This window comes from Zootoca vivipara, chromosome 5 (assembly GCF_963506605.1).
Source record: "Zootoca vivipara chromosome 5, rZooViv1.1, whole genome shotgun sequence".
Classification (NCBI taxonomy): Eukaryota; Metazoa; Chordata; class Lepidosauria; order Squamata; family Lacertidae; genus Zootoca; species Zootoca vivipara.
In genome coordinates, this window is record NC_083280.1 from 39,110,825 (window position 1) to 39,134,789 (window position 23,965).

Sequence of the window (23,965 nt, forward strand, 5' to 3'; positions counted from 1 at the left end):
GTAACCGGTCCCTCGAGAGAAGGGAGGCCCACCTGCCGCTCTGACTGGCTGCCAGCAGGGCTGGGGAGCGGGCACCGGGCGCCCCTCCCTCCCTCGCCTCGCCTCGCCTGAAGCAGGGGCTGCCAGCCCAGGAGCCGCTGCGCGTCCTCGGAGGGCGGCGAGGGCTGGCCGGTCTTGGTCTCCCGGGAGGATTCCTCTCCCTCTCCCGCCCTCCTCCCGCTCACGAGGCGTCTGGCGGAGTCCCCACGGCAGACTTCCCCTCACTCCCTCGCCCGCTCATTCAGAGCCCCACCCTCCCGCCAACCCACTCACCCGCTGGAGGGGGCGGGCTGTGGCGGCTGAGGCGGAGCCGGGCGCCAGGCCAGGGTGGCTCCAGGCGCGGCCGGGCTAGCCCGTGGCGTCGTCCCTCCTGGCCAGAAGCGCTGCTCGCCGCCCCGCTGCGCCTTGTGTGCGCGCAGGCGGGAGTGACTCGGCGGAGGTGCGCGGTTCGGCGCGGGCTGCAGGTGGCGGCGGCGGCGGCGGCGGCGGGGAAAGCGGCGACGGCAGAACCACCAGCAGCGCCATGAGCGGGACTGGGGCGGCGGCCAGTGCCGCTTCTCTGGTGGCGGGCAAGAGCGAGAAACTGGACGAGGCGCAAGCGCTGGCCCGCAGCTGCGCCGGGAGACCCGACTTCCAGCCTTGCGACGGGCTGTCGCTGTGCACCACGCACAGCCACGGACGCTGTTTCCGCCTGCACTGGTGCTGCCACCTGGGCTGGTGCCACTGTGAGTATTTTGGGGGGACGAGGTGGATGGATGGATGGCGCGGGATGGGCGGGCCGCCCGGACGAGCAGCGCGCCTTGGCCCCTCGCAGCCCGCGGACTTCCAGAGGCTTCCTTCCTTCCTCCCTCCCTCCCTGCAAGCGCAGGGAGCCCCCTGGCTGAACGCTGCAGAGATTCCTGTCGAGGCGGGGAGTGGCGCGCCGTTTGGGTGGTGGTTTGCTAGCCGTCAGGGAGGAAGAGCAGGCGAGCATCCCGGAGCGCGGAGGGGGGGGGAGGAGAGAAGCGCACCCTATTTGCCCCCCTGGGATTCGGATCCTGGGGAGCAGGCAAGCTCTTGCCCGCCTTCCTTCCCTTCGCCTCAGTGGCTCTGTGGTGCCCGGAGGGCAGGATTTGACGGCGAGATCGATAGTGGCTGATCGCATGGCACCCGGAACGCGATGGATTTCTCTAGCCTCCCAGCCTGCATGTATCTGATGAGGCAAGAATGGGATGGGCTCGCTGTAAAGCTGCGTTAGTGGCAGTAATGGGTAAAATGTGGAAGGGAAGCAGAGGGGTGCGAACAGAACCACGTTCCCCTCTCTCCCCGCTCCACGTATCTTTTTTGTTTTAGGGGGGCTGAGAAGCAGCAAACCTCCAATATAATCCTAGCCTCTGTCACTACAAGAAGGCGCTCCCTCTTCTGTCTATGACAACCGCTGGAGTTGTAGGTTCCTTGTATATGAACACAGATGTTCAGGCAGGAAATGGATCCAACATTCCGTGGGATGGGCTGCACTATTTGTAGGTTTTCCTTACTGGATTTTGTGCGCTAAGAGTGGCTCTCATAATGTGTATGAAGTCTAAGTTATATCAATGTATAAACGCTAGTGATTGAAAAAAAGGCATTTAGTTTGGCTGTTATTTTTATTGTATTTGTTAGTTGGTTTCTTACAAAGTGAGGCTGATTGACTTAGGCTAAAATCAGTTAAGAACCAAAAAACAACAACAACCCCACGCCCTAAAAAGGCAGCAGTACAAAAAAAGGGCTAAAAACACAGCTGAACAAAAAGGCAGGATTACAGGTCCTGTCCTACCCAAAGAGGCCATGCTACCACCCTTCAAATCTAGAGCCAAAAACCTCAGTAAATAAGAGGAAATTATTTGCTTGGTGCCTAAAACTGGATAAAGATGGCACTAGGCATGCCTCCCTGGGGAGAAATCAGAAATACCCATCAGAAATACCTTCTTTTGTGGGCTTGGGCTTGCTGTTTCAGGCTAGGCTTGCTGATTCAGAGTGGCTTTAAAAATTGGTGGTTTCTGTTATTTATTCTCTTATAGTATGGAGCTGCATTTAATAGAGCCTGTAATCTTATTGCTGTCTCGTTTCCAAGCTATTAAAGGATCTTCCCTGGCAACCTGAAATTTAATCTATGCCCAAAGAATGCTTCTAAAATGTACTAAAGAATGGTTTAGTTCAAATGTATTCATTCTCAATTATGGATTTGGTTTTTTGGTTTAGTCACACACACCCCTCCCTTGTCCAAGCTAGAAACACCTTATTGAATGCTAGGAGGTGACCCAGAGTGAAGGACAGGCCATGCAGAAGAAAATAGATGATAAACGATATGCTCTTTCTTCCCATTTTTATTGGTATAGTTGTCATGAAACTCAGTGCCACACCATCTATCTGGAACAAGTCACACAGCAAATCTCAGTTGCTTGATGTGGCCATTTCATTATCTACAGCCAGAAAACTGAGAGGTAGATGCATTGGACTTGTTACAAAAGAGAAATCGCATTTCAGTTTTCTTCTTCAGCATCCTGTTGTTCCCATCCAAGTCTCTGTGGGGTTTTCTCTCCACTCACAAAGCATCATGACTCATGTCCCAGTCCTTGTGACCTGAGGAAATTTATATGTTAGGATAGGATTCATTGTCATTTTCTGCTTTTAAACTATACCTCATTTGTAAATTTAGAGGTTTGTTGTATCTCCTTTTGAAAACTGCTTGCTCCACAATAAATTGTCAAGCTATCAACTAATGGTGTGTACTTCTTGTCCAAATCTATATTTTCGCACGTTTTAATGGCCTCAGCTTTCCCTCTCTTTGATCTCATTGGGTTTTGCTTTCCACCCCCTCATTTGGGAGGCCCTAGTGATGCATCAACTTGCTAACAAATGGCAATAAAACTAAAATTCACTTGGGACTGTGGACATGGTTAGCATGAACTACAACTCCACACCCTGAGTTAGATGGACATCAGCATTCTTAAACTATAGTTCTTCCCCACCTTACCCCTTTGTGCTGTTTCAGCCTACAAAATTAGGTTGTTGCTGAGTAGAACAGTGCTCCACTAAAGCTCTAATGATGCCATACACATTAGTGTTCACTAAATGCTCTCTGATAATGTTTCTGGTTTCCTGTTGGTAAAGCACACTGTTAAGCCTTTTTGAATCTGCTGCTTTAGTGCTTCTAATCAAGTGGATAAGTTGATTCTCCCACTTGCACATCACTACGATCACAGCCTGATCAAGTGCTTTCTCCGATATCAGGATTGACCAAGATTTTGTGAAAGCATTCAGTAGAAATACTCCTATCTGTAACTGATCTTAAAAAGCTCTTAGCAATTTCCAAGGACTCTGTGCAGATAACCATTAAAACAATGCACTCCTTTCCATTAGCAGTGGAGGGAATCCAGCCAAAGTTATATCAGGATTGGACAGAATGGCACTCGGAGGGCCAAACTGAACATTATGTTAAATATATATTTGCATTTGTTTGAGTGTTGTGTTTTTTTAAAAAGCAAAATACTGTATTTTTCAGTGTATAATGCCCCCGTGTATAAGATGGGGACTCAAAATTCAGAAAATGGGGGGAGATTGCCCCCCCATATATAAGCCCCCTTTTTAAACATTATGTTTTAGTAAACAAATATAGTCTTATACACGGAGAAGTACGGTAATAGCTCTGGGCCTCCTAATCTGGATTGCGACAGTAGCCCTGGTGGAGGGGGCTTAACCCTTTCCCTCTGCTCCATGATCCTAAAGAAAATTTCCTCAAAGCTATTTGTCCCAGGAAGACATATCTGCAGTTGAAAGGTTTTGTCCCTGCAAGTCAGAAGGTAACAGCACTCATCATAGACATGGAGAATTAACGAGTTGCAGAGGTCTCATAGCGTGGGATGTAATGCAAAATTCAACACGTGACAGGAAGGGTCATAACTCAGTGGCAGAGCATGCAATTTGCATTCAGGTGATCCCTTGCATCTCCAGGTAGGGCCAGGAATGGCATCTATCTGCAACCCTCAGGAGCCTTTTCCAGTGAAAGTGAAACACAGGTAGCGCCCCTCTGTCTGGCCCTCTGAACTCCCTATGCTACACATCTCACTGGTTCTCCATCATACTCCAAAGGTCCTTGACCTCAGTCAATGCCTCTTGCTTCTCTGGATGGAGGATGTGAGTAAATATTGCATGAGTTGCTTCACTCACTTTTGCCTCTGGTTTTGCCCACCACTGGCATACACAGCCCTCCAAAGGTTGCCCAAAAGGGAATGTGAGCCTAGGGCTGAAAAATATTCTCCATCCCTGGTGTAGGTAGTGCTGAACTGGATGGCGCAGTGGTCTTTTAGAAGGCAGCTTCCTTGGTTCCAAATGGACCACCTCCCACTTCTAGGACTTGCCCCATTTATTAGTGCTAAAACAGTGATTCCTGTGTTGACATACTCTGAATCTACTGAGATTTCTTTTGCCAGTGGAGAAACAGGGCTGGAAAGGAAATGGGAGGTAAAGTTCTTAGGGAGAAAATCGAGTCAGTATTGAGGACATAAATATCATAGGAATCCATAAGATCACAAAGGCTTGGCTAGACAAATTATATTTTGTATTTTTATATTGTAAACCACCCTTCAATCCTCAGATGAAGGACAGCATAGATATTTAAGGAATAGGTAAAGTTAAAGGGGCCCCTGACCATCAGGTCCAGTCGTGTCCGACTCTGGGGTTGCGGCGTTTGTCCGCAGACAGCTTCCGGGTCATGTGGCCAGCATGACAAAGCTGCTTCTGGCGAACCAGAACAGCGCACGGAAACGCTGTTTACCTTCTCGCCGGAGCGGTCCCTATTTATCTACTTGCACTTTGATGTGCTTTCGAACTGCTAGGTGGGCAGGAGCTGGAACCGAGCAACGGGAGCTCACCCCGTTGCAGGGATTCAAACCGCCGACCTTCTGATCAGCAAGCCCTAGACTCTGTGGTTTAACCCACAGCGCCACCTGGGTCCCTTTAAGGAATAAAATCAATTAAATACAAAATTAGACAGTTGAACGTCCTTATCTAGCGGTATGGATGGTCCCACTACTCATCAAGGATTCAGTCCCCACCTTTGGAGTTCCAGAATGAGGTGGCATGTTTCTTGTCAGTCTTTGGTGAATGAGCAGAATGTCTTTGGTGAATGAGCAGAATTGTGACACAGCAGTGAACATAGAGCAACAAGAGGAGGCATGAGTTCAGTGGCCTGCAGAGTTCATCCCACACAATTCTTCCTGAACCTGCTTGCTTAGCTGATTGGTTCCTTAGTGAAAATTGGCAGCTTATGATTACAGTATTGAATGAAAAGTTCCACCAGTAGTAGCTGTTGTTTTCCGTCTTTCTCTACATTGACGCTAACATTTCTTTTAAAGGTAAATTAAGGTCCGCCCTGGATTTCTTCTTTTTTACCTCCAGGAAAACCAGTGCAAACAATTATAAAATCCCTATTAATTTAGCATAGGCTCTGTATTTGTTTCCCCTTGGGAATGTTGCATATTTAAATATATTATTACCTAAGAAATGGCTTGTAACTTTGAGATGTGGGAAATGGGTGATCAGTACATATACTGTGTTTCTCTGAAAATAAGACACTTATATTTATTTTTTTCTCAAAAAAACCCCCCAAAAAACCACCACACTATGGCTTATTTTCAGGGGGAGTCTTTTTTTTTAATTAAATGTGGTACAGTTTAACCTACACAAGGTTAAACTGCCTATCACTATGGCTTATTTTTGGGGTATGGCTTATATTCCTTGAATGCTTAAAAATCCTGCTATGGGTCATTTTATGGCTACGTCTTATTTTCGGAGAAACAGGGTATGTACACTACTAATGTATTAAAATTAATTGGTAGTCTTACTTTCTCAGATAGATGTATGAGCAGATTTTAGAAAATAATAGCAATTTTCAGTATACAACATGAGCAGCCATTTTGCCATTATTATTTATGGCAAAGTTATAAATATCAGTTTTTGTAGCTTCAACAGAGTTTTGGGGTCTCAATATATTGTTTTCCTATATATTTTATGGCAAGCAGTATCATACCTTTCCATTCTAACCTCTGGCCTTTATGCATATACAACCTTGGCAAATAACCCATATTGCCTACCCCTAGTTATGTGAGAAAGGCGATACTGAGTATAGTTAATTACAATTGTTCTTGGTAAAAAAAAGTGACTGTTGCCTTGGGAGCAATTTCATATTATTGCAGAGCCTCTCAATTTATTTTTGTTTGCTTGGGAACAGTAAATGGTAACTATGACCAAGCTGGAACATACTTACCTTTTCAATGGGCAATGGAAAGAGACTTCATAGGTGGACCTAGGGCTCATCCACATTCCACTCATCCCATGCCTAGAAAGCATAGGGCCAAACAGTCTTTCGTGTGCCCTGACGCTTTTCTTTGGAAAACCCACTCTTTACCATTGAATCAGAGCAAACGTCCATCCATGGAAAACCCAACTGATGTTTGCTCCGATTCAGCCGTGAAGAGCGGGTTTTCTCAAGGGAAAATGACAAGACAAGCAAAAGTATGGTTTCCTAAACTGAGTAACCTATGAGGCTGGGAAGAGTAACTTTTTTTGGTACAGTATGTGAATTAACTTCACAACCATGGCTTTTATTGCTTGAGTCATGTTGGGAAAGATGGAGGGCACTAGGAGAAGGGGACGACAGAGGACAAGATGGTTGGACAGTGTTCTCGAAGCTACGAACATGAGTTTGACCAAACTGCGGGAGGCAGTGCAAGACAGGAGTGCCTGGCGTGCTATGGTCCATGGGGTCACGAAGAGTCGGACACGACTAAACGACTAAACAACAACAATGGAAGGTCCACAATATGAGATGGAATGGCATATGAATTAGCCCTAAACTTTACATCTTTCGTACAGTATCTCTAGTGGCGTACTGGCCTATCTGGAAGGAGGTTTCCCTCCCTTTGGTGCACGTAACTGAAGGAAACCTCCAGGTCTATTTTGACAACTTGGTTCTTTTTGGGGTTTAGCCTCGCTACCTATTTATAGCATATTTTTGTCCCCTAAAACCCAAGGCAGCAAATCTTTTGGTATTTTAGATTGGGTCCAGATATTTGAGATTTTAGTCTTGAAAACATTATGATTCTCTGGATAATGTACATTTCTGCATTATTATGAGGGGCACATCAAATTGTCTCAGGGCCACATACGCCTTCCAAGAGCATAGCATTATGTAATATGGTGTGAATTCTGCTGCCAGTGACATTGACTCCCATAGCTTCCTCCTCTTTATGCTTGCTTAAATAATAGACAATTGGAAAAATACAAGTCTGTTAAAATCTTTTTCTATTTTTCTTCAATTGATTATTCTTTCTATCCCTTGGGCTGAGAGCATCTTATAGTATTTTTTTCTTGATGTTAGTAGTTGTGTCCCTAAGGAGTCTAAGAAAATCAAACAATTTGGTGATAAACGATACCAACTGAAATAAAAATGACATTGTAACATAGATATCATACCATATTACCAAACCATTACAACCAATTTATAACAGGCATTCTTAGTATATGAGCATAGTTGTTAGTATCAGGCAAACTGAATGTGATAGCTGTCATGTGTTCACTATCATTTCCACTGGTTGTGTGAATTGGCCCTGAGAAGATCTGTTCCACAGCTGACATCTGTTTCTTTTATCTCTATGATGAAGAGAAGGGAGGCCTGGATTGCTCAAGTGGTAGGCATGAACAGATGTGGAACAATATCAAGGATTAAAATCAAACCTTCACATAGAAGGATTAATTTTGCACAGTGCATTGATTTTTGCTTCAGAACTCTGTAATAGTTTTTTTCAATTAAGCTCTCCTTTTTTTGTAAATGCAAAACAGCAGGATGCAAGATCACACACATTATACATCTCCTGAAATAGCTTTTTGAAATATTATCTGATATTGACCTACTGGTGCTAGATGACCTTGGGAAAGTCAGCTAAAGAGTAGACTTCTAATTCTGAACATATGACTGAACTTAATTTTTTTAAAATAAAAAAGAACCCCTTTTTATTTTTGTGAGGAAAACGGAATGGCCAAGTGAAATCCAGTCATTATAGACATTTGCCATTTTTCTTAGGCCATAGCTCATCATTCTTTTTAAGTTTCACAGGCATCAGATAGTAATAATTTTGTACCAGTGGTACATTAGTTGGTAAGGGATATTTTGAGAACTGATGAAGGAGTAGCTGTGATTACAGGTGGTGTTCTGCATGTGCAAGATTGTCTGAGTTGATGATTTTATTGAGAGTTTATGGGCTTTGTCAGAGTGCATGCTTTTCAAGGCTAGCAGGGACCATTCTGACCACATAGCCCAGCCCAGAGAGCATCACAATTTATTCACTGGAGGATATTTATTACTACTACTGACTCACTTGGAGATGAATTATAGTGATGCTTCATTCAGGGTGCAGTATAATATGCCACCTGCACTTCTTCTTAATCTTTTCCGGTAGTTAATTATCCACACTGTTTAAAAAGTGGCATTTTATTTCTATCTTGATTTTTAAAATATATAATTTCACATTCCACTCCTAGAATGTATCTTTAAATTTTCTGTTTGATATGTTGAAAGAGCCCTCTACAATCAAATAGCATCTCCTGGGACAGGTGTTTAAAGTTTTGTAATCAAGTTGCTTCTTCTCTTGTGATTAATCTGCACAGATTGAGGTCATATTCAACCCTGTTAAAATTGTTATCAGAATCACGTCACAAAATGGGAGCTGATATCTTTATTGTAGAATATGAAAAGAGGGGTGGGAACTGTGAATTAGCAGAAATATATAGATTTTCCACTTGAGAGAGTCGCACATCATCAAAATCTTAATTCAAGACAAGTTTACATGCCTTTGTGGGGATAAGGATGCTCTCAAGAATTATTTGGTGTACTCGTATACAGTACACGTGTTTCTCAGAACTGGACAAAAGTGCAAGTTCTTGTATTACAAATTGCAGGGGCACTACTGTCATTGAAAAATGTAACCAGGAAAGATGCCCTTGCCCTAACCCTCCTTTAAACTCTCAGAATTGGTTTTGAAGTCTTGGCTTTTAGGAAAGCATTTTCTACTTTGGGCTAATAGAGTAGAAAGGAAGCCTTGGGTTTAAATTGAAGTTACATGGCTTGATATTAAATACCACAAAGAACTTCTGAACTATAAGAGAGTCTGAACGATGGAGCAAGCATTTTGTGGTAATGGAGTCTTCATACTTGGAGGTTTCTAAGGAAGGTTCATCTAGCATGCTTTATATTACATAGAATATTCTGGCTTGGGGAAGGGATTCTTGGCTAGATGACCTTCTATACTCCCAACAATTTGTAACGGTTTCATGACTTCCTATTCTTCCTGTAACTAACAGAAAGTGTACCAGTACCAACTTGAATCTCATTTGCATTCACTATTGGCAAATAATGAATATGGGGGTTGAAGACCTCAGAAAGGAGGCAGCATAAATTGTGACAATATGTACTGAATTGGAATTTACATGACATGGATGCCTCTTTGGATCAAAGGGTGTGTGTGTGGAAATAACAATGAAAATGGCAATGGGCTCAACACAGACAAAATGATTCCCTACTGCAGGATTTTGGGATAGCCACAGGCATCATGGGCTTTGAAAAAAGGACTCTGCAAATTCATGCAGGATAAGTCCATTACGCTCTAATGAAATCTCCCATGTTCAAATGCAATTGACTTCATGTTGCTAGAGGCAAACTTCAGGAGCATATTATCGCCTTCATGTGTAGGGTATACATGTATGATGGCTGGTAAACATTGATAAAAGAATGTTGGATTAAATGGATCTTAATCTGATCCAGCAAGTGAGTTCCTTTAACATGTGTGCCTTACTGAGGGGTCTGCAAGTTCCCAGGTCTACTTTTTCAAGCATTTTTTGCTATACAATATTGACTAGACTGTTGTATATGATAGGAAGCCATATATCTTGTCATTATGCATATGAAAGCTCCATTTTATGAGGAGAATCCTATCCTCAAAGATTTGTGCACATAACATGGAAGCATAAATGATGAAAATGCATGATACCTCAGTTAAAATAATGGCTAAGTACCATATGTAAAATTTGGCTATGTGTATGTTTAGAACATGTACTTGTGGTTCACCCTCGGGCTAAATATTTATAGCTATCTCAGCTCTTGGAAATGAGCTGGAGACTTTTAGTTTGTTGAGTGACTGCTCATATTATAAATTCCAGGAAGCCTTAGAGGCCCATAAATCAACTGCCTACCTGTGTTTACACCTTGCTGCCAATTTAAAGCTTCATTTATAATCCATAAAAGGTAAATGGATCCTGGAAATATGCAATACAATACACAAACAAAAATAGTCCAGTGCATCGTTACACTTCAGTTTGACTAACTCAGCAGGTGATTAGATTAAGCATGTATTGAGCACCTATAATTTTGAAAGTCTGGAGTTATATTTCATGGTAAAAGTATTGGCCAGTTGTGAGTTTTGTTAATACATGTGTTATGGACCTCTTCACTTTTTTCATTTGGCTGGAGATCAGCAGTTACAAGCTTTTCTATTTTATTTTGGAAAACACCCAGGTAATCTTTTCTTTACCAAAGTACTACAAAACATGGCCAGTTCCCTAGGCTTTATTGAAATGCTGCCATTGCTAAGGGCACTTGTTGCAAAATGGTTTGCACATTTAGCCTGTAAATCTAGATGCACCCTGCTAATTGAGAGAGAAGTTGTGGAAATGTTGGAGCTAGCTCTTGAAGGAAGGGTAGCATAGAGGCAAGCCTCAAACCTGTGCAAGCAATATGGGCAGAATTATGGCTTATTGAGAAATTGACACTTTAAATTGAAGATCTAGTTTAAAATGCTGTCTCCCAAATATCCCTATCCATTTTTTCTTCTATCTTACACCTTTTACTTAATCTTCAACCTCTTCTGGTTTTTCCTTATGTTGTGAACAATGTACCTTTTATTTTCATAAGAGTTAATGTAGCCTCATGCATGTGATTCTGTTGGGTAGGGGACTTAATTATCCCAAGTTCTGTCTGTGTCTTTTCTTAGCTCAACAGTGGAGTCTTCTCTGTAAGCATTTCCCAAATTGGAGTGTAACTTTTATTACTTTGAAGCTGTTTTCATTATTAACCTTTTTGAAAAACATGAACCTCCAAGTTAATAAAGGTGGTGATTTGGGGGGGGGGGACCAGAAGCTGAAAGCGCTTTTCATATGTGAGCAACATTACAGAGGTTCAAAGGTAAACTGGAATGCTGGGATCAATAGAAGCAGAAAAAAGAATGTTTAAGCAAATCCTCTGTTTATTTCACGGTTAGATACCTTCAAATTAGCCACAGAATTTGATGCTGTGAGGTAGGGATGCATACAGACTGCTAAATTAGTAAATAACTCTTTTTGAGCTCAACCTATTGACTTGCTGAGAATTTTAAAAAATGTAAATAAACTAACATTGTGATGAGCTTAACAACTAGCATTGCAAGGGGTTAGTCTAGAATAGATTACCCTTCCAACTCTTTAATTCTATGATTCGATGAAGACATTCCTCTCTTTAAAATCAGTGATGTGATTGGAGAGGATTGGTGTTTGACTTTAAGATAGCATAGACAGAGAGTTGTGCCCAAGTTATGTTAAGTGTAGATGCATTGATATTAATGGAGCTAAATTAAGACATTTCCATTACTGTCAGTGAGTCTGCTCTAAGTAGGACTAACATTAGATACAATGCATAAGTTACAGACAGATTCTTACCTATCTCCATGCACATATTTGAGCTGTCACCCAATTTTAAAAAATCTGAGGCTACAACCCTATACTGTATATAAATGGAATTAAGCATAATTCTGAGTAGACAAGTATAGGATTGCATTGTCTGTTAATTATAGGTTAAATCTATTCCATCTTATAAGAGGGGATTCTTTCTTTTGGACGGTGTTTGCATATGACCTTCTTAAAGTATGTGTGTTGGCAGAGGGAACCAGAATCCCTAAGCTTAATATCTGCCATGATGGAAGAAAAAAAGTTTATCACTTAATATCTTCTCATTGCTTTCCTAGGGGAGTTTTTATGTCTCCTGCCCCAGTAGGTGCAAAACAATAGTATCCTGTCTTCTGTACCACTCATGTTTAATCTGGTATTAGAAAAAGCATAGATAAGGATACAAAATCCAAAGTATATGTTGAATCTTATTTATTTTTTTAAAGGAACAAGCTGTTATGCTTCTACTGGTTACAGAAAAAAATCATCCAATAACTGCCTAAAGGAAACTGGTAGAGATCTGTTTACAATAATGAGGTAGCACATTAGTGGAAATGATTGATTAGGTTGATTATACCATGTGAGCAAATGTTCTTTTTGCTGCAAAAGACCTGTCATGTCTGCAACAAATGAGAGCTATGAGAGTCAACTTCTCCTACCTCTGGGAAGAAACAAAAGCTTTGTATGGAGGAGCTCTTGATCCAAATATGGGAAACAAGTCTCTACCCTGATTTCACAGAATGATATGTTGCTCTTGTGAGGGCCAAGTCTTCTACTTCTTCCTTAGTACAGTATGCCGTTTTGCAAATGCAGCTGGCCCATAAGAGCAACAATAAAATTGGTATCTTTTGAAGTGCCACAAGACTTCTTGTTTTCACCACCACTGACCTTTCTGGAATCTGAAAGGTTAAGGCTCTCTCTTGAGCCATGAAATAATTGGTAGAGCAGCTGACCAGCAAAGGCTTGGGTGCTAGAGGTTTTCTGCAATGTGATGTTACGTGTTGCTCTCATTACAGAGCAGCTACTCCCAATTTTCTGGCACTTTAGTATGGGCTCTCGCACAATGCATGTACTTACTTGCGATTGGGCCACAGTGGTGATATTGAATTACCTGCTCCTAATGGAAAAAGGGCAAATCCATTTCCCCCAAAGAAAGCGCAGCTCTGCTGATGGTGTTTGTGATGGAACAAAGCACTTTATTTCTTTCCTAAGAAATAAATGCATTCTTCTAAGGTAGCCATTAATGCTTACGGTTCCTTCTAAGCATCAGACAGTGTTTGAGTTTTCACCTGGTCAGGGTTAATTACCTTGGCTGCTTTTAAAAGCCTAGGCACAATTCATTTTTTTTTCAAATTACATAAGGCTTGTGGGAGTCAGGTGTGCTTTGAACAAAATAAAAGTTTTCTGTATGCATTTTTCAAATAACATTCATTTACAGATTATTCCACAAAGATTTGTTTCCTTTTATTATAACCAAGTACTGATAATCAAGTGACGGTGGGATTCATAAACAAAATGAGTTTATAGAGGTGATATTTCCATAGTTTCACAGGATGCTGCCTTATGTCAGCTGTTTCAAGAGTACTGGACCAGTGTGCTCTCAATGTCATTGTGCACAACCACAAGATATCATTAATGAAATCATTCTTATGCATTTAGCTCTGTCACATTTTTGAACATAGTCACATTTATTTAGGTGGATGGATTGAGCTCCAAAAGGGCTGGCACATAGGAGTCGTAGACCGTAAATCCACCACCAAACTGAGATTCTTTTCTGCATTATGTTAGTTGAGCCTTTTCTTTGGAACATGCTCAAGCCTGTCTAGAGCTACTTGTAGAGGACAAATGACTTTGTGAATAATCTTCTGTTAAAAGCTAAAAATTGTTTCTATGGCTTAATTTGAGTCAGTGTTGCATCCTGGGACATTTTTACAATTCCTGGGCATGGTAAGTTTAATAAAGGAGAGTAAATTGCAGCAGCTTACATTTCCCTTGCCACTCAGTAGTTGCAACAAGTCTCAACACACCTGGAATTAGGAGACAGAGTTTCCAGGTCAAAGGATGCATGTAAATGTGAGCCTTCATACGTCTCCTTTTAGAAATCAAATGCTTGCATTTCCCGTCATTCTTGAAATTCCTACTAGCATGCTTACTTTCATAGACATACATTTGGGGAAGTAGGTTATAATTATATGCTATAGTATGTGATCTGTCTTGGACCCCTGCCATTTTCTAGTAGAACATATGCCTTCTGAATAAACATAGTGATATAAGGGGCCGCTGACAAAGCTGCAGTATTTCTTGCTCATGAAACCTTTGAGAGTTTCAAATATGCTGTATATCTGATTGTTTCTGAGTACTAAGCAAGCCTGACCTTGGACACTGCCAGGATAGGAGACCACCTGGGACCACATGCAAGTCATTCCGAGGCCCTTGGAAGAGGAGCATGGCAAATACAGTAGACAAAAAAATCTGCAGAGGCAAAGATTAACTCTTGGCTTCAAATACTGTGCAAAGCTACCTGCACAAGTATCAGCCTACTTTGCTTTTTTTGCTTAAAATATTTATATGATGTGCTGAACCATTTTCTCAGGACAGTTTAAGACTGAGATAAAAAAACAGATGAAAAATAAGTAGATCAATAAAACGCATACATACCTAAAGCCCAGATAACAGGAACTGATAGAAGGACCTGAGAAAGTAAGAGTGGCTTTACGTGGTGTCAGCAGGAGATCAAGCCAGGCATCAAGTGAGGCTCTCTGGGGAGAGCATTCGAGAGCTGAGGTGCCACTACTGAAAAGACCCTTTCTCCAGTAGTTACCTGTCACACATAACCCGGCAGGAGCACCCAGAGAAAAGGGCCTCAGAAGGTTATTGAGATCTAGGTAGATGAACCTCCAGGTACTCTGGTTCCATGCCATGCGGGACTTTCAGGGTCAAAAAAAAAACCCAGCACTTTGACTTCGGCCTGGAAATAGACTGGAAACCATTGAAGCCAGGAAAGCACCAGCATGCTCTCCAGCTCATGCTCTCCAGTTCCAGTTAGCAGTCTTTCTGTGTTCTGATTTAATTGAAGTTTCACATTGGACTATTGCAGTGTATTGTACATGGGTCTGCCTTTGAAGGCAAATGGGAGGCTATCAGGACATGAAAAACTGAAGCTCGGTTGTCCCTGTCCAGATAGAGTCCTAGTTAGTAGTACAGCAATATAAACTGGAAAAAGGTGCTCCGTGCTACGGAGACAACCTGCACCTCCAGTGACATAGATGAACCAATTTTGTACGTAATACTTTGGGAGGAGTGCAACTCCATCCAGAATAGGCAGAACACTGCTCACCTAGACAGATAAACCAATACAGTACTAGCCATATCCTCAAACCTCCAATGACATGTAATTTAAATGTTATATGTAAACATAAAACAGCATGGAGGATAGAATAGCACCCTGTGGAGACCCCCAAAACACAAGTGCCAAGCAGTCTAGCAGTCTTTCCCCATCATCACCTAGAATTGTCTATCCAAGTAGGAGTAGAACTAGTTAGTCCCCCAGTCCCCAACTCATCCAGTCAGAAAGGATACCATGGTTGGTGGTATTGAAAGATTATAAAGGTCCAAGAGAATCAACAGTGTGCTTGTCTTTCTCATGGTAAAGGTCTTACCTCAGAGCGACTGAGGGAATTTCTGCTCCCAAACCATGCCTAAATGGATAAAGAAAATCCATCTTACATTCAAGAGTGCCAGAAGCTCATCGGCAACCACACAGTTGAGTACTGTGCCCAAGAAGGGAATGTTAGCCACTGGCTAACAGTAGTTCAGATCTTTGGGTTGAAGGCGGGTTTCAGGAGTAGTTATCCCACAGCCTTCTTTAAGATAGCTGGGATCTGCTTCACTTACAAATCATCACAGGGTAGAATCTACTTACATATAAAAACTGCTGTGAAAATGCTTTTTTAAAAAGAGTTTTGGAAAATACATTAATTTTTGCATAGCTCACTTTTGCCATCTAGTGTCACATTTGTATATTGCACCTTACAACACATTTAAAACATTTTATTTGCGGCGGTGTAGCTGAGTCCAGGATCTGTGATGAAAAATCTAATTCCTCTATATTATAGGTCAGTGTACAGTGATACCTCTGATTAAGAACTTAATTCGTTCCAGAGGTCCATTCTTAACCTGAAACTGTTCTTAACCTGAAGCATCACTTTAGCTAATGGGGCCTCCTGCTGCCGCCACGCCGCCAGAGCACGATTTCTTTTCTCATCCTGAAGCAAAGTTCTTAACCTGAGGTACTATTTCTGGGTTAGTGAAGTTTGTAACCTGAAGTGTTTGCAACCCAAGGTACCACTGTACAAGAAAATGTGGAAGTTATGGTTACCGGTATGTGAAAGCTATGGCTCTGACAATTATTATTACTATTTCTTAGTAGGTGAGGCTATTGGAAAAGAAATGTTCAGAAAGACCCAGTATGTTATAGATTATTTCAGTCATATATAAAAGCTGATAAAGTCCACTGCAGTATCATTTTTTACCACATAACCTGTGGTATGAATACAGCAGCTCTGCACAGGGAGAATTTCTATTTTGAGTCACCTTTGTGTGTCTTGGAAGGAAGGATGGGTATTATCAGCCTTCCACAGTTGGTGCATTTGGAGGCACAGATGGGTTGGTTTCCTTGAGTAATGACTGTGAGCCAGCAAGAAAATCAAAAACATATCCTGTATCTCCTGTCTGCAGTCTCTGATCAAAACATCTTGATCTAAAGTGTTCTGCAACATAGCAGGAGCCAGTCATTATTTTGGAGTGTTTTAAATTTAGCATTTCCTGTATTGCAGCCCTAAATCTATTATTTGGAAATAAGTCCAACTGCTTTCAATGACAGTTACTTCTCAGAAAGTTTGCTTAAAAGATATTAGGAAATAAAACATGAAACATATGTTCTGTGCAACACAGTTTACTTGGAAGAAATAACAGGTTATGTTTAACCCACATGGCACATACCTACAAGTGAACAGAGTTGTCAGCAAGTCAGTGTTTTACCTGCCTATTTGGTATCATTGCATTGGTTTCAATATTAGGTGTTTGATTTAGGGTTTTTTTTAAATAAAAAAAACCTGTATATTAATAACAATCTCAGTTCTGCTTATGTAGGCAGCACAGCACTAGTCACGCCCAAGAGTGAAGTAACAGCAGATGTGGGAGACTCCCAAGATCTATATTAGTACAAAAGAATCTTTAGGAAATAAAACTTCAAGGGGGAATCCACACCCCCAATAAGGACTGAGTAGGCTTATTCACCAGGAAAGTGCTTGTGGTCAAGGACTGAGACTTATCTCCTTTCTTGGCCATGAAACTCACTTGAAGAACCGTTTGTCAATCACTCTCACACAGGTATTGTTCTGAGGATATATATATTTAGTTCATAAAAATTGCATACAGCTTTTTTGTTTATTTTTAAAACAACCCTCAAAGTGGGATGGAACCACACAGTCCTTAAAATAAAGTTGAATGCTGTATAAATAGAATATTAAATAAAAATAAAAAGTTGCAAAAGAACCTTGAAGGTGTTTCCGCCCCCTAGAGCTCACTTCAGTTTGTAGCCTATAGGTAGAATCCAGCGTAGGTCTATGTCTCTTATTCCATTAGGATTCTCCTTGCACAGAGCACTTCCCCCCTCTTGTTTCCCTGTACCCCCACATGGCGTCTGGAGCAAATTTTGGAAATGCACAGGCAAGGTGGGGAAAGTCCTATTGCAGAAGCAGAAGTCTTGTTGGTAGTTCGTTCATTCATTCATTCATTCATTCCCTCCTAGGCCATATTGTAAAGCAAGATTTAGTGACTGTTTCTGTTTTGATAAGAGCATCTGATACTGACAGTTTCATGTTTCTTAGACATCTTATTAGATTTTTGATGCAAATAGTTTTCGGTCCGCTTTCTCCCTCCTCTAAAATGTTGCTGAGCGTCTCAAACAATTCAAGTAAGGTACAGTATATGATTAGCTGACACCGTGCCTATGCAATGGTAGCGGCTTATCTGATGGGAAACAACATTTGTATAAGGATGAGCAAACACAACTTTCAAGTAGGATCTAGAAATAATCGAAAGCAAATAGTTCTGGTTACAGGTAGGTAGCCGTGTTGGTCTGGATCGAAGTAAAATAAAAAAATTCCTTCAGTAGCACCTTAAAGACCAACTAAGTTTTTATTTTGGTATGAGCTTTGAAGAAGTGTGCATGCACACGAAAGCTCATACCAAAATAAAAACTTAGTTGGTCTTTAAGGTGCTACTGAAGGAATTTTTTTATTTTACTTCGAAAGCAAATAGATTGCTTTCTTGAATGTTTACTGGGTGTCCAGAACTATCATCCGAACTCCTGCCTGGAGTTCTGGGCTCTGCGTATATGGCGTAGATTGGAGACTTCAGACTCTGCTAATGTCACGGAACGGTTGGCGGGCGGTTGAAGCCCTGACTGAGGACGTCAGGACCAGAGGCAAGATGGTGATGTAGAAGCAGGAACAGGTGCAGGGCTGAGGGTCCAGCAGCAGGCAGTCGCAGGGTCAAGGAGCAAGGCAGAGATGAAGGTCTAAGGAGCAAGGCGTCGGCAAGGCAAGGGTCCAAGGAACAAGAGGCCAGAGGCAACCAGGCAGGGATTGCTGTGGCAAAGAGCTGAAGAGAAATGCTGGGCTTTTATCCCTCCCAGCTCCTGCCACCAGGTGCAGTGAGGTATCAAGTGGCCTCACCTGAGTGACCACTCCTTGCTTCTCCAGCACAAGCTGAGGCAGGCCCCAGTCCTGCAAAGCACTACAGGCCCCAGAGCCTGACTCCTGTCTATACTTCTGACAGCTAAGGATTTCTCACTATGAATGAGGCCCTATCCACCCTCTTCACTTGTGTTCCTTACCAATGGTGGCTGGGAGGCCTCAGTTACAAAGAGAAATCTGTATTACAGCCTCAGGCCTTCAGACCCTGCTGTTTAGTGCTTTCATTTCCTCAACGTAGGGCCTAAAGGCCCAATCTGAACCAGCTGGCATTCATTTTCTGTGATTTCCCAGCATCCCTGGCTGAATTATGCATGTATAAAGGATTTCTTAGCCTTGTGCTTACGTCCCTGAGGTAACGGACTGGGATGGACTCAGCAGGTCTGCATCGGTAGTGCTGTAGCCTCACATCAGGTTCTAGAGGCAATAATAGGCCTGCCCAGGAACATGATTTCTACTTCTAGTTTGTATACCATTTGATCACAGTCATCCCTATGTGGCATGCAACAGAAATAAAAATGCATCCGAGCTATAAAATCAAAATTCGATTTAAAAGCCAATTGAAATATACTGGTAAAAGGTCTTCAGTAGGTGCCAGAAGTGCAGCAGGGAGGGCGGCCTATCTGACCTCAACTGGAGTTTCATAAAATAGGGTCCACAATACTGAACAGAAAGATTTGGGAGTAGCACTTGCTTTGTTATCCTGATTAATTTTTAGAATGGAGATGGGCTCCAGGTTGTCTCAACTCCGGTCTGGAGTGAATTTGTTGCCAGCAGGAGGGGAGCAACTCCCATAATCTAGCCACAAATTTTATTTTTGCAAAGCTTGTGCTTATCGCAACCTGAAGCTAAAGCTGAATTCCTGGATTCCATACAACCAAATGTCTCTCTTCTACTTCCCCTCTACCCAAGTGCTCTGCAAGAAACATAATAGACACACATGGGGATAACATTATTGTTGAAAAATGTTTGTAATCGTAGAATGACCATTATTAGGATTCAGGGTCCACCTGCAACACTTGCCTCCAGATTCTGAAGCTCAGGCAATTGTTCAGTGTTTTAACTCTACACTGTTTGTAGTGGTTAACATGTGTACTGTAATTGACACAGATTAACACTGAAAATAGATAATTGTCAATCATTTTGCATTGACTGGAATTAGAAGGATACATTAATGCATAACTGTACTGGTTTTCATAAGGTCTGTGCCTTGGGCTTACAAAATAAGAGCTTTGGAAGGATGGAGAAGATGGAAGATGTTAGCTGTGCTAGCAAATGCATATATGGGAAAAGGAAGCAGATGCTAACAAAGGCATGGATGCTTTGTTTGCCAACTTGTTTAGCTTGTAATTCATTACTGAGAACCTGGAGAGTCATAGAAAGAAAAGCGCTGTCTCAAAATAGATCCAATTAGTTGTGGGCAAGAACAGTAGAAAGTTTTCACTGAGTGTTTACTACAGTGGCATGTGAGCACAACAGTAGTCCTCCATGTTTATAACATTTCTGTCACACAGCTGCTCATGATGCATTTTAGAAGACATTGAAATTCTATTCCTTTGGGTTTTTGAATTGGGCTCAGATTTCTCATTCATTGCAACAAAGCTGTGTCTTTTTGCTTTTTAAAATTCTATATGGCTTCCTTTAGCAGCGCTTTCAAGCTTCTTGTTCAATACAGCATAAGAGCCCATTTTACAGCCAGCATAATCCTATTTTCTTCTTATTTAGCTGAATTATCAGAGTGCCAGTGGCAGTCACAGCTTTGGAGTCCTTTCATATCCTGCTTTAAAACTTCTTCCGTTGCCAGCTGCAGCCACAATCGTGTCCAATACAGTACTACCAAAAGGAAAAATGCAGCACCCTCCCAAAAGACATACTTGTGTAGTAGGCATGGCACTTATGGAAAGCTCGCTTTCAGTTGACTGTGAAGAAAAATAAGCCACAAATAAGAATGTGGAAAGAGCCCAGAGGGATTAAACCAAGGAACCATCTAGATCAGGGTTGTTTCCCACAGTGACTATGCAGATGCCTCATGGAAACCTGTGTGACCATAGCGCAGTGGGTAGAACACATGCCTTGCATTCAGAAAGTCCCACGCTCAATTTTTGGCTTTTCCAGGGAGGGCTGGGAAAGACCCCCAAGGGCTGCTGCCAGTTAGTGTGGGGAAACCACCTGGCCCACAGAGCCTTCAATGGTCCCACCCTCCTCCCACTGGCCTAGCAGTGACATACGTTGCTTCTGTGCTAGACTAGGAGGGGGAAAAACACATTTCCCACATCCAGCAAAGAAGGAAAGTCAGCTGCCACTGCAGAGACAGATTGCTCTGTTCCTGCTCTAGCAGCTCATTTTCCTTCTGCGCTAGGATGAGAAAAAGAAAAGCCTGCTCCCGCACCCAAGCATAGAAGAAAAGTGGCTGGAAGGAAATGGTGTCAATGTGGTGTGGGTGTGAAAGAGAGGAGAGAGAAAAGGGGGTTGGGTAGAGAGGAGTGTTCCCACCCACCACCAGTATGTAGCCCCTAACCACTCCTCGATGGAAATGTAGCCCTTGCCCTTTTAAAAAGGTACCCCATTCGTTTTGTAGACAATGCTATTTTAAATGACTTTTTCTGTACACTGCTAGTCTGTTAATGACAGTATATAAATACAGTGGTACCTCGGTTTAAGTACACAATTGGTTCCAGAAGTCTGTACTTAACCTGAAGCGAACTTTCCCATTGAAAGTAATGGAAAGTGGATTAATCCGTTCCAGACAGTCCGCAGAGTACTTAAACTGAAGCGTACTTAACCTGAAGCGAACTTTCCCATTAAAAGTAATAGAAAGTGGATTAATCCGTTCCAGACGGGTCCGCGGAGTACTCAACCTGAAGCGTACTTAACCCAAAGTATGAGTGTAATTGGTTCCGGAAGTCTGTACTTAACCTGAAGCAAACTTTCCCATTGAAAGTAATGGAAAGTGGATTAATCCGTTCCAGACGGTGCGTGGAGTACTTAACCTGAAGTGCAGTTAACCTGAAGCAAACTTTCCCATTGAAAGTAATGGAAAGTGGATTAATCCGTTCCAGACGTGTCCGCGGAGTACTTAAACTGAAAGTACTCAAACCGAAGCATACTTAAACCGAGTTATGACTGTACTTTTATAAATACTGAACTAGGTGAAGGTACTGGTACGTCATATAAGGCAACTTCCTATGTTCCTAGCCTTCTTGTTACATTACCTGTACTTCTCAGCAACTGATATCCAGGGCCTAATGCCCAATTTGTTCCTGACCTAGTTCCTACACAGCAGAATGTGGCTTCTAATTCATCTTTTCATATCCTTCACAGGCAAATATGTCTATCAGCCTATGACTCCAGTAGAACAACTTCCAAGCACAGAAATACCTGTTCGGCCTCGGGGAACCACAAACACCATTCAGATATCTGTCTCGCTCACGGAACACTTTTTGAAGTTTGCACCTGTCTTCCAGCCACCATTACCCCCAGATTCCCCACGGTTCTGCACAATCTCGGACCTCTTTATTGACAATTATCGTGTGAAATGCATCAATGGGAAGATGTGTTACGTGCAGAGGCAACCTCCTGCTCCCCCCAATAAAACGAAGCCTCAGGAGGTCACCACACGCAATGCCTTAATTTTGAGAGAGAATAATACACCAAAAATAGATCATTGCTCTTCCCCCTCCAGCTCTGAGGACTCTGGGATCAATGCTGTTGGGGCTCACTATATGGAGTCATGTGATGAGGACACAGAGGAAGGGGCAGAGCTAAGTTCAGAAGAAGATTATAGTCCAGACAGTAGCTGGGAACCGGATGAGTGTCCCCTCCTATCACCCTCACAATGCGAACTAGAAGTGATTGAGACCATAGAAACCACAGTGTGAAGTGCTGAGCTGGAAACTAGCTAGGCATACTTAAAACAATACTGGTTTTCTAGCATTTATACTAGCTTTTTTCTGACAGGTCCTTTTCTCCAATGCACTTGACAACCCACGGAGGAATGTAGTTAACAGTATTTAGTCACTTGTGAATTAGTTGTTTGATCCTAATCAAACCACTGAATTTCCAAGAGCCCTATTGTATGTTTTTAAAGTTACAGATTTGACATATTTTTTAGTTCTAGACTGTGCCTGATTTTGGTATGGTGCACTTAATTTGCAAAAATCAGGTCGAATTGTGAGCTGTTTCTATTACAGTGGTACCTCGACATCCGAATGCCTTGACATCCAAAGGTTTCGACTTACGAAGTCGGCAAACCTGGAGGTCTTTTCACCGTGCGTGTGTTCTGCGCCTGCGCAGAAGCGCAAAATCGCGCTTTGCGCATGCGCAAAATGGACGCTTTGACAACTAAAGGTTTCGACTTACAAAGAGCGCCACAGAATGGATTGCCTTCATAAGTCGAGGTACCACTGTAGTTCCAAATTACTTCTTCAGAGCAAGGAGGCAGCCTTTCATCAACACACCAAATGTTTGGGTGACCAAAGCCCTTCTTTATTTAGTTTTTTAATTTCGTGTATGAGACCAAGACCCATGTCTCTCACCACAAGTTCTGCAGTCATTGTACCCCCTTTTCAAATAACCTGCATGCACACCACCCTTTTACAGGCTGCAGAGTAACTCAGGGGGTTCCCAGAAAAAGCACAATATACCCTTATTAATCATAATCCTGTTGGAAAAGAATGATAAAGATGCCTGAATTTAAAATCTTTTTAGGGTGAGTTGTTACACTGCCAATTGACCAACTTTATTTGGTCTTCAGTCTGACTTAAATTGATTCATGTGTTACAAACTGAGGCCAAATTGGATTGGGTTGCAAAGGTATGGCATAGATTGAAGAGCTTCTAACCTGAAATAGGTTCATGGTGTCAAACTTTGTTTTTCTCTCTCCAAACCAGCCAGATGTTTTTGCCTGGGGTTTGAACACACCCATGGCAAAACTGATTATGCGAATCTGCCCTTGCCATCTGCTCATGAGCCCATTATTTAGAAGTCTGTCCAGCTGATCAGTGGTATACCAGCGGCTTCTGTAAAAAAATAAATGAAAATCACTCAACCCTTTCTGCTGTGCATATATTCAATACATGTACACCTGAACTTAATTTTGTAAGTCAAATAATTGTACATGTATTGACATGGATGGTAGAAACCAGCTCAGTACTGTAGTAGGGGTGTAAAGGTTTTGTTCAGCTTACTGCTCTATTGGTTTGTTCTTACTCTGAGCCAGTAATGGTTTAAGATTTAAGTTTAGTATTGGGTCCAAATTAATATCAGTTTGGAAAAGGGCAACTTTCCTGCTGGGTTGGACTATGGCTCCCCCCATGGTGATTAAGGCAGGAGGAAAAACTTGCCCAGACCTGGTTGGCTCAAAGGCCATTTCCATGCCTGTTAGGTGTCCAACTAAAAGA

The 23,965-nt window shown here is 42.2% G+C and overlaps 1 protein-coding gene across 1 annotated transcript; it reads left to right on the forward strand.

The window, feature by feature from the left end:
- Positions 1-530: 530 nt before the first annotated feature.
- C5H3orf70 (chromosome 5 C3orf70 homolog) lies at positions 531-23,085 on the forward strand. Its single transcript, XM_035133328.2, has 2 exons — positions 531-764; positions 21,888-23,085. The coding sequence occupies exons 1-2, from the start codon at positions 563-565 to the stop codon at positions 22,442-22,444; spliced, it is 759 nt and encodes a 252-aa protein (XP_034989219.1). The 5' UTR covers positions 531-562; the 3' UTR covers positions 22,445-23,085.
- Positions 23,086-23,965: the final 880 nt, after the last annotated feature.

Coding starts and splice junctions, on each gene's coding strand:
- C5H3orf70 (XM_035133328.2), top strand. CDS start 563: ATGAGCGGGACTGGGGCGGCGGCCAGTGCCGCTTCTCTGGTGGCGGGC. Junction 765..21,887: donor CCACCTGGGCTGGTGCCACT/GTGAGTATTTTG, acceptor TATCCTTCACAG/GCAAATATGTCTATCAGCCT.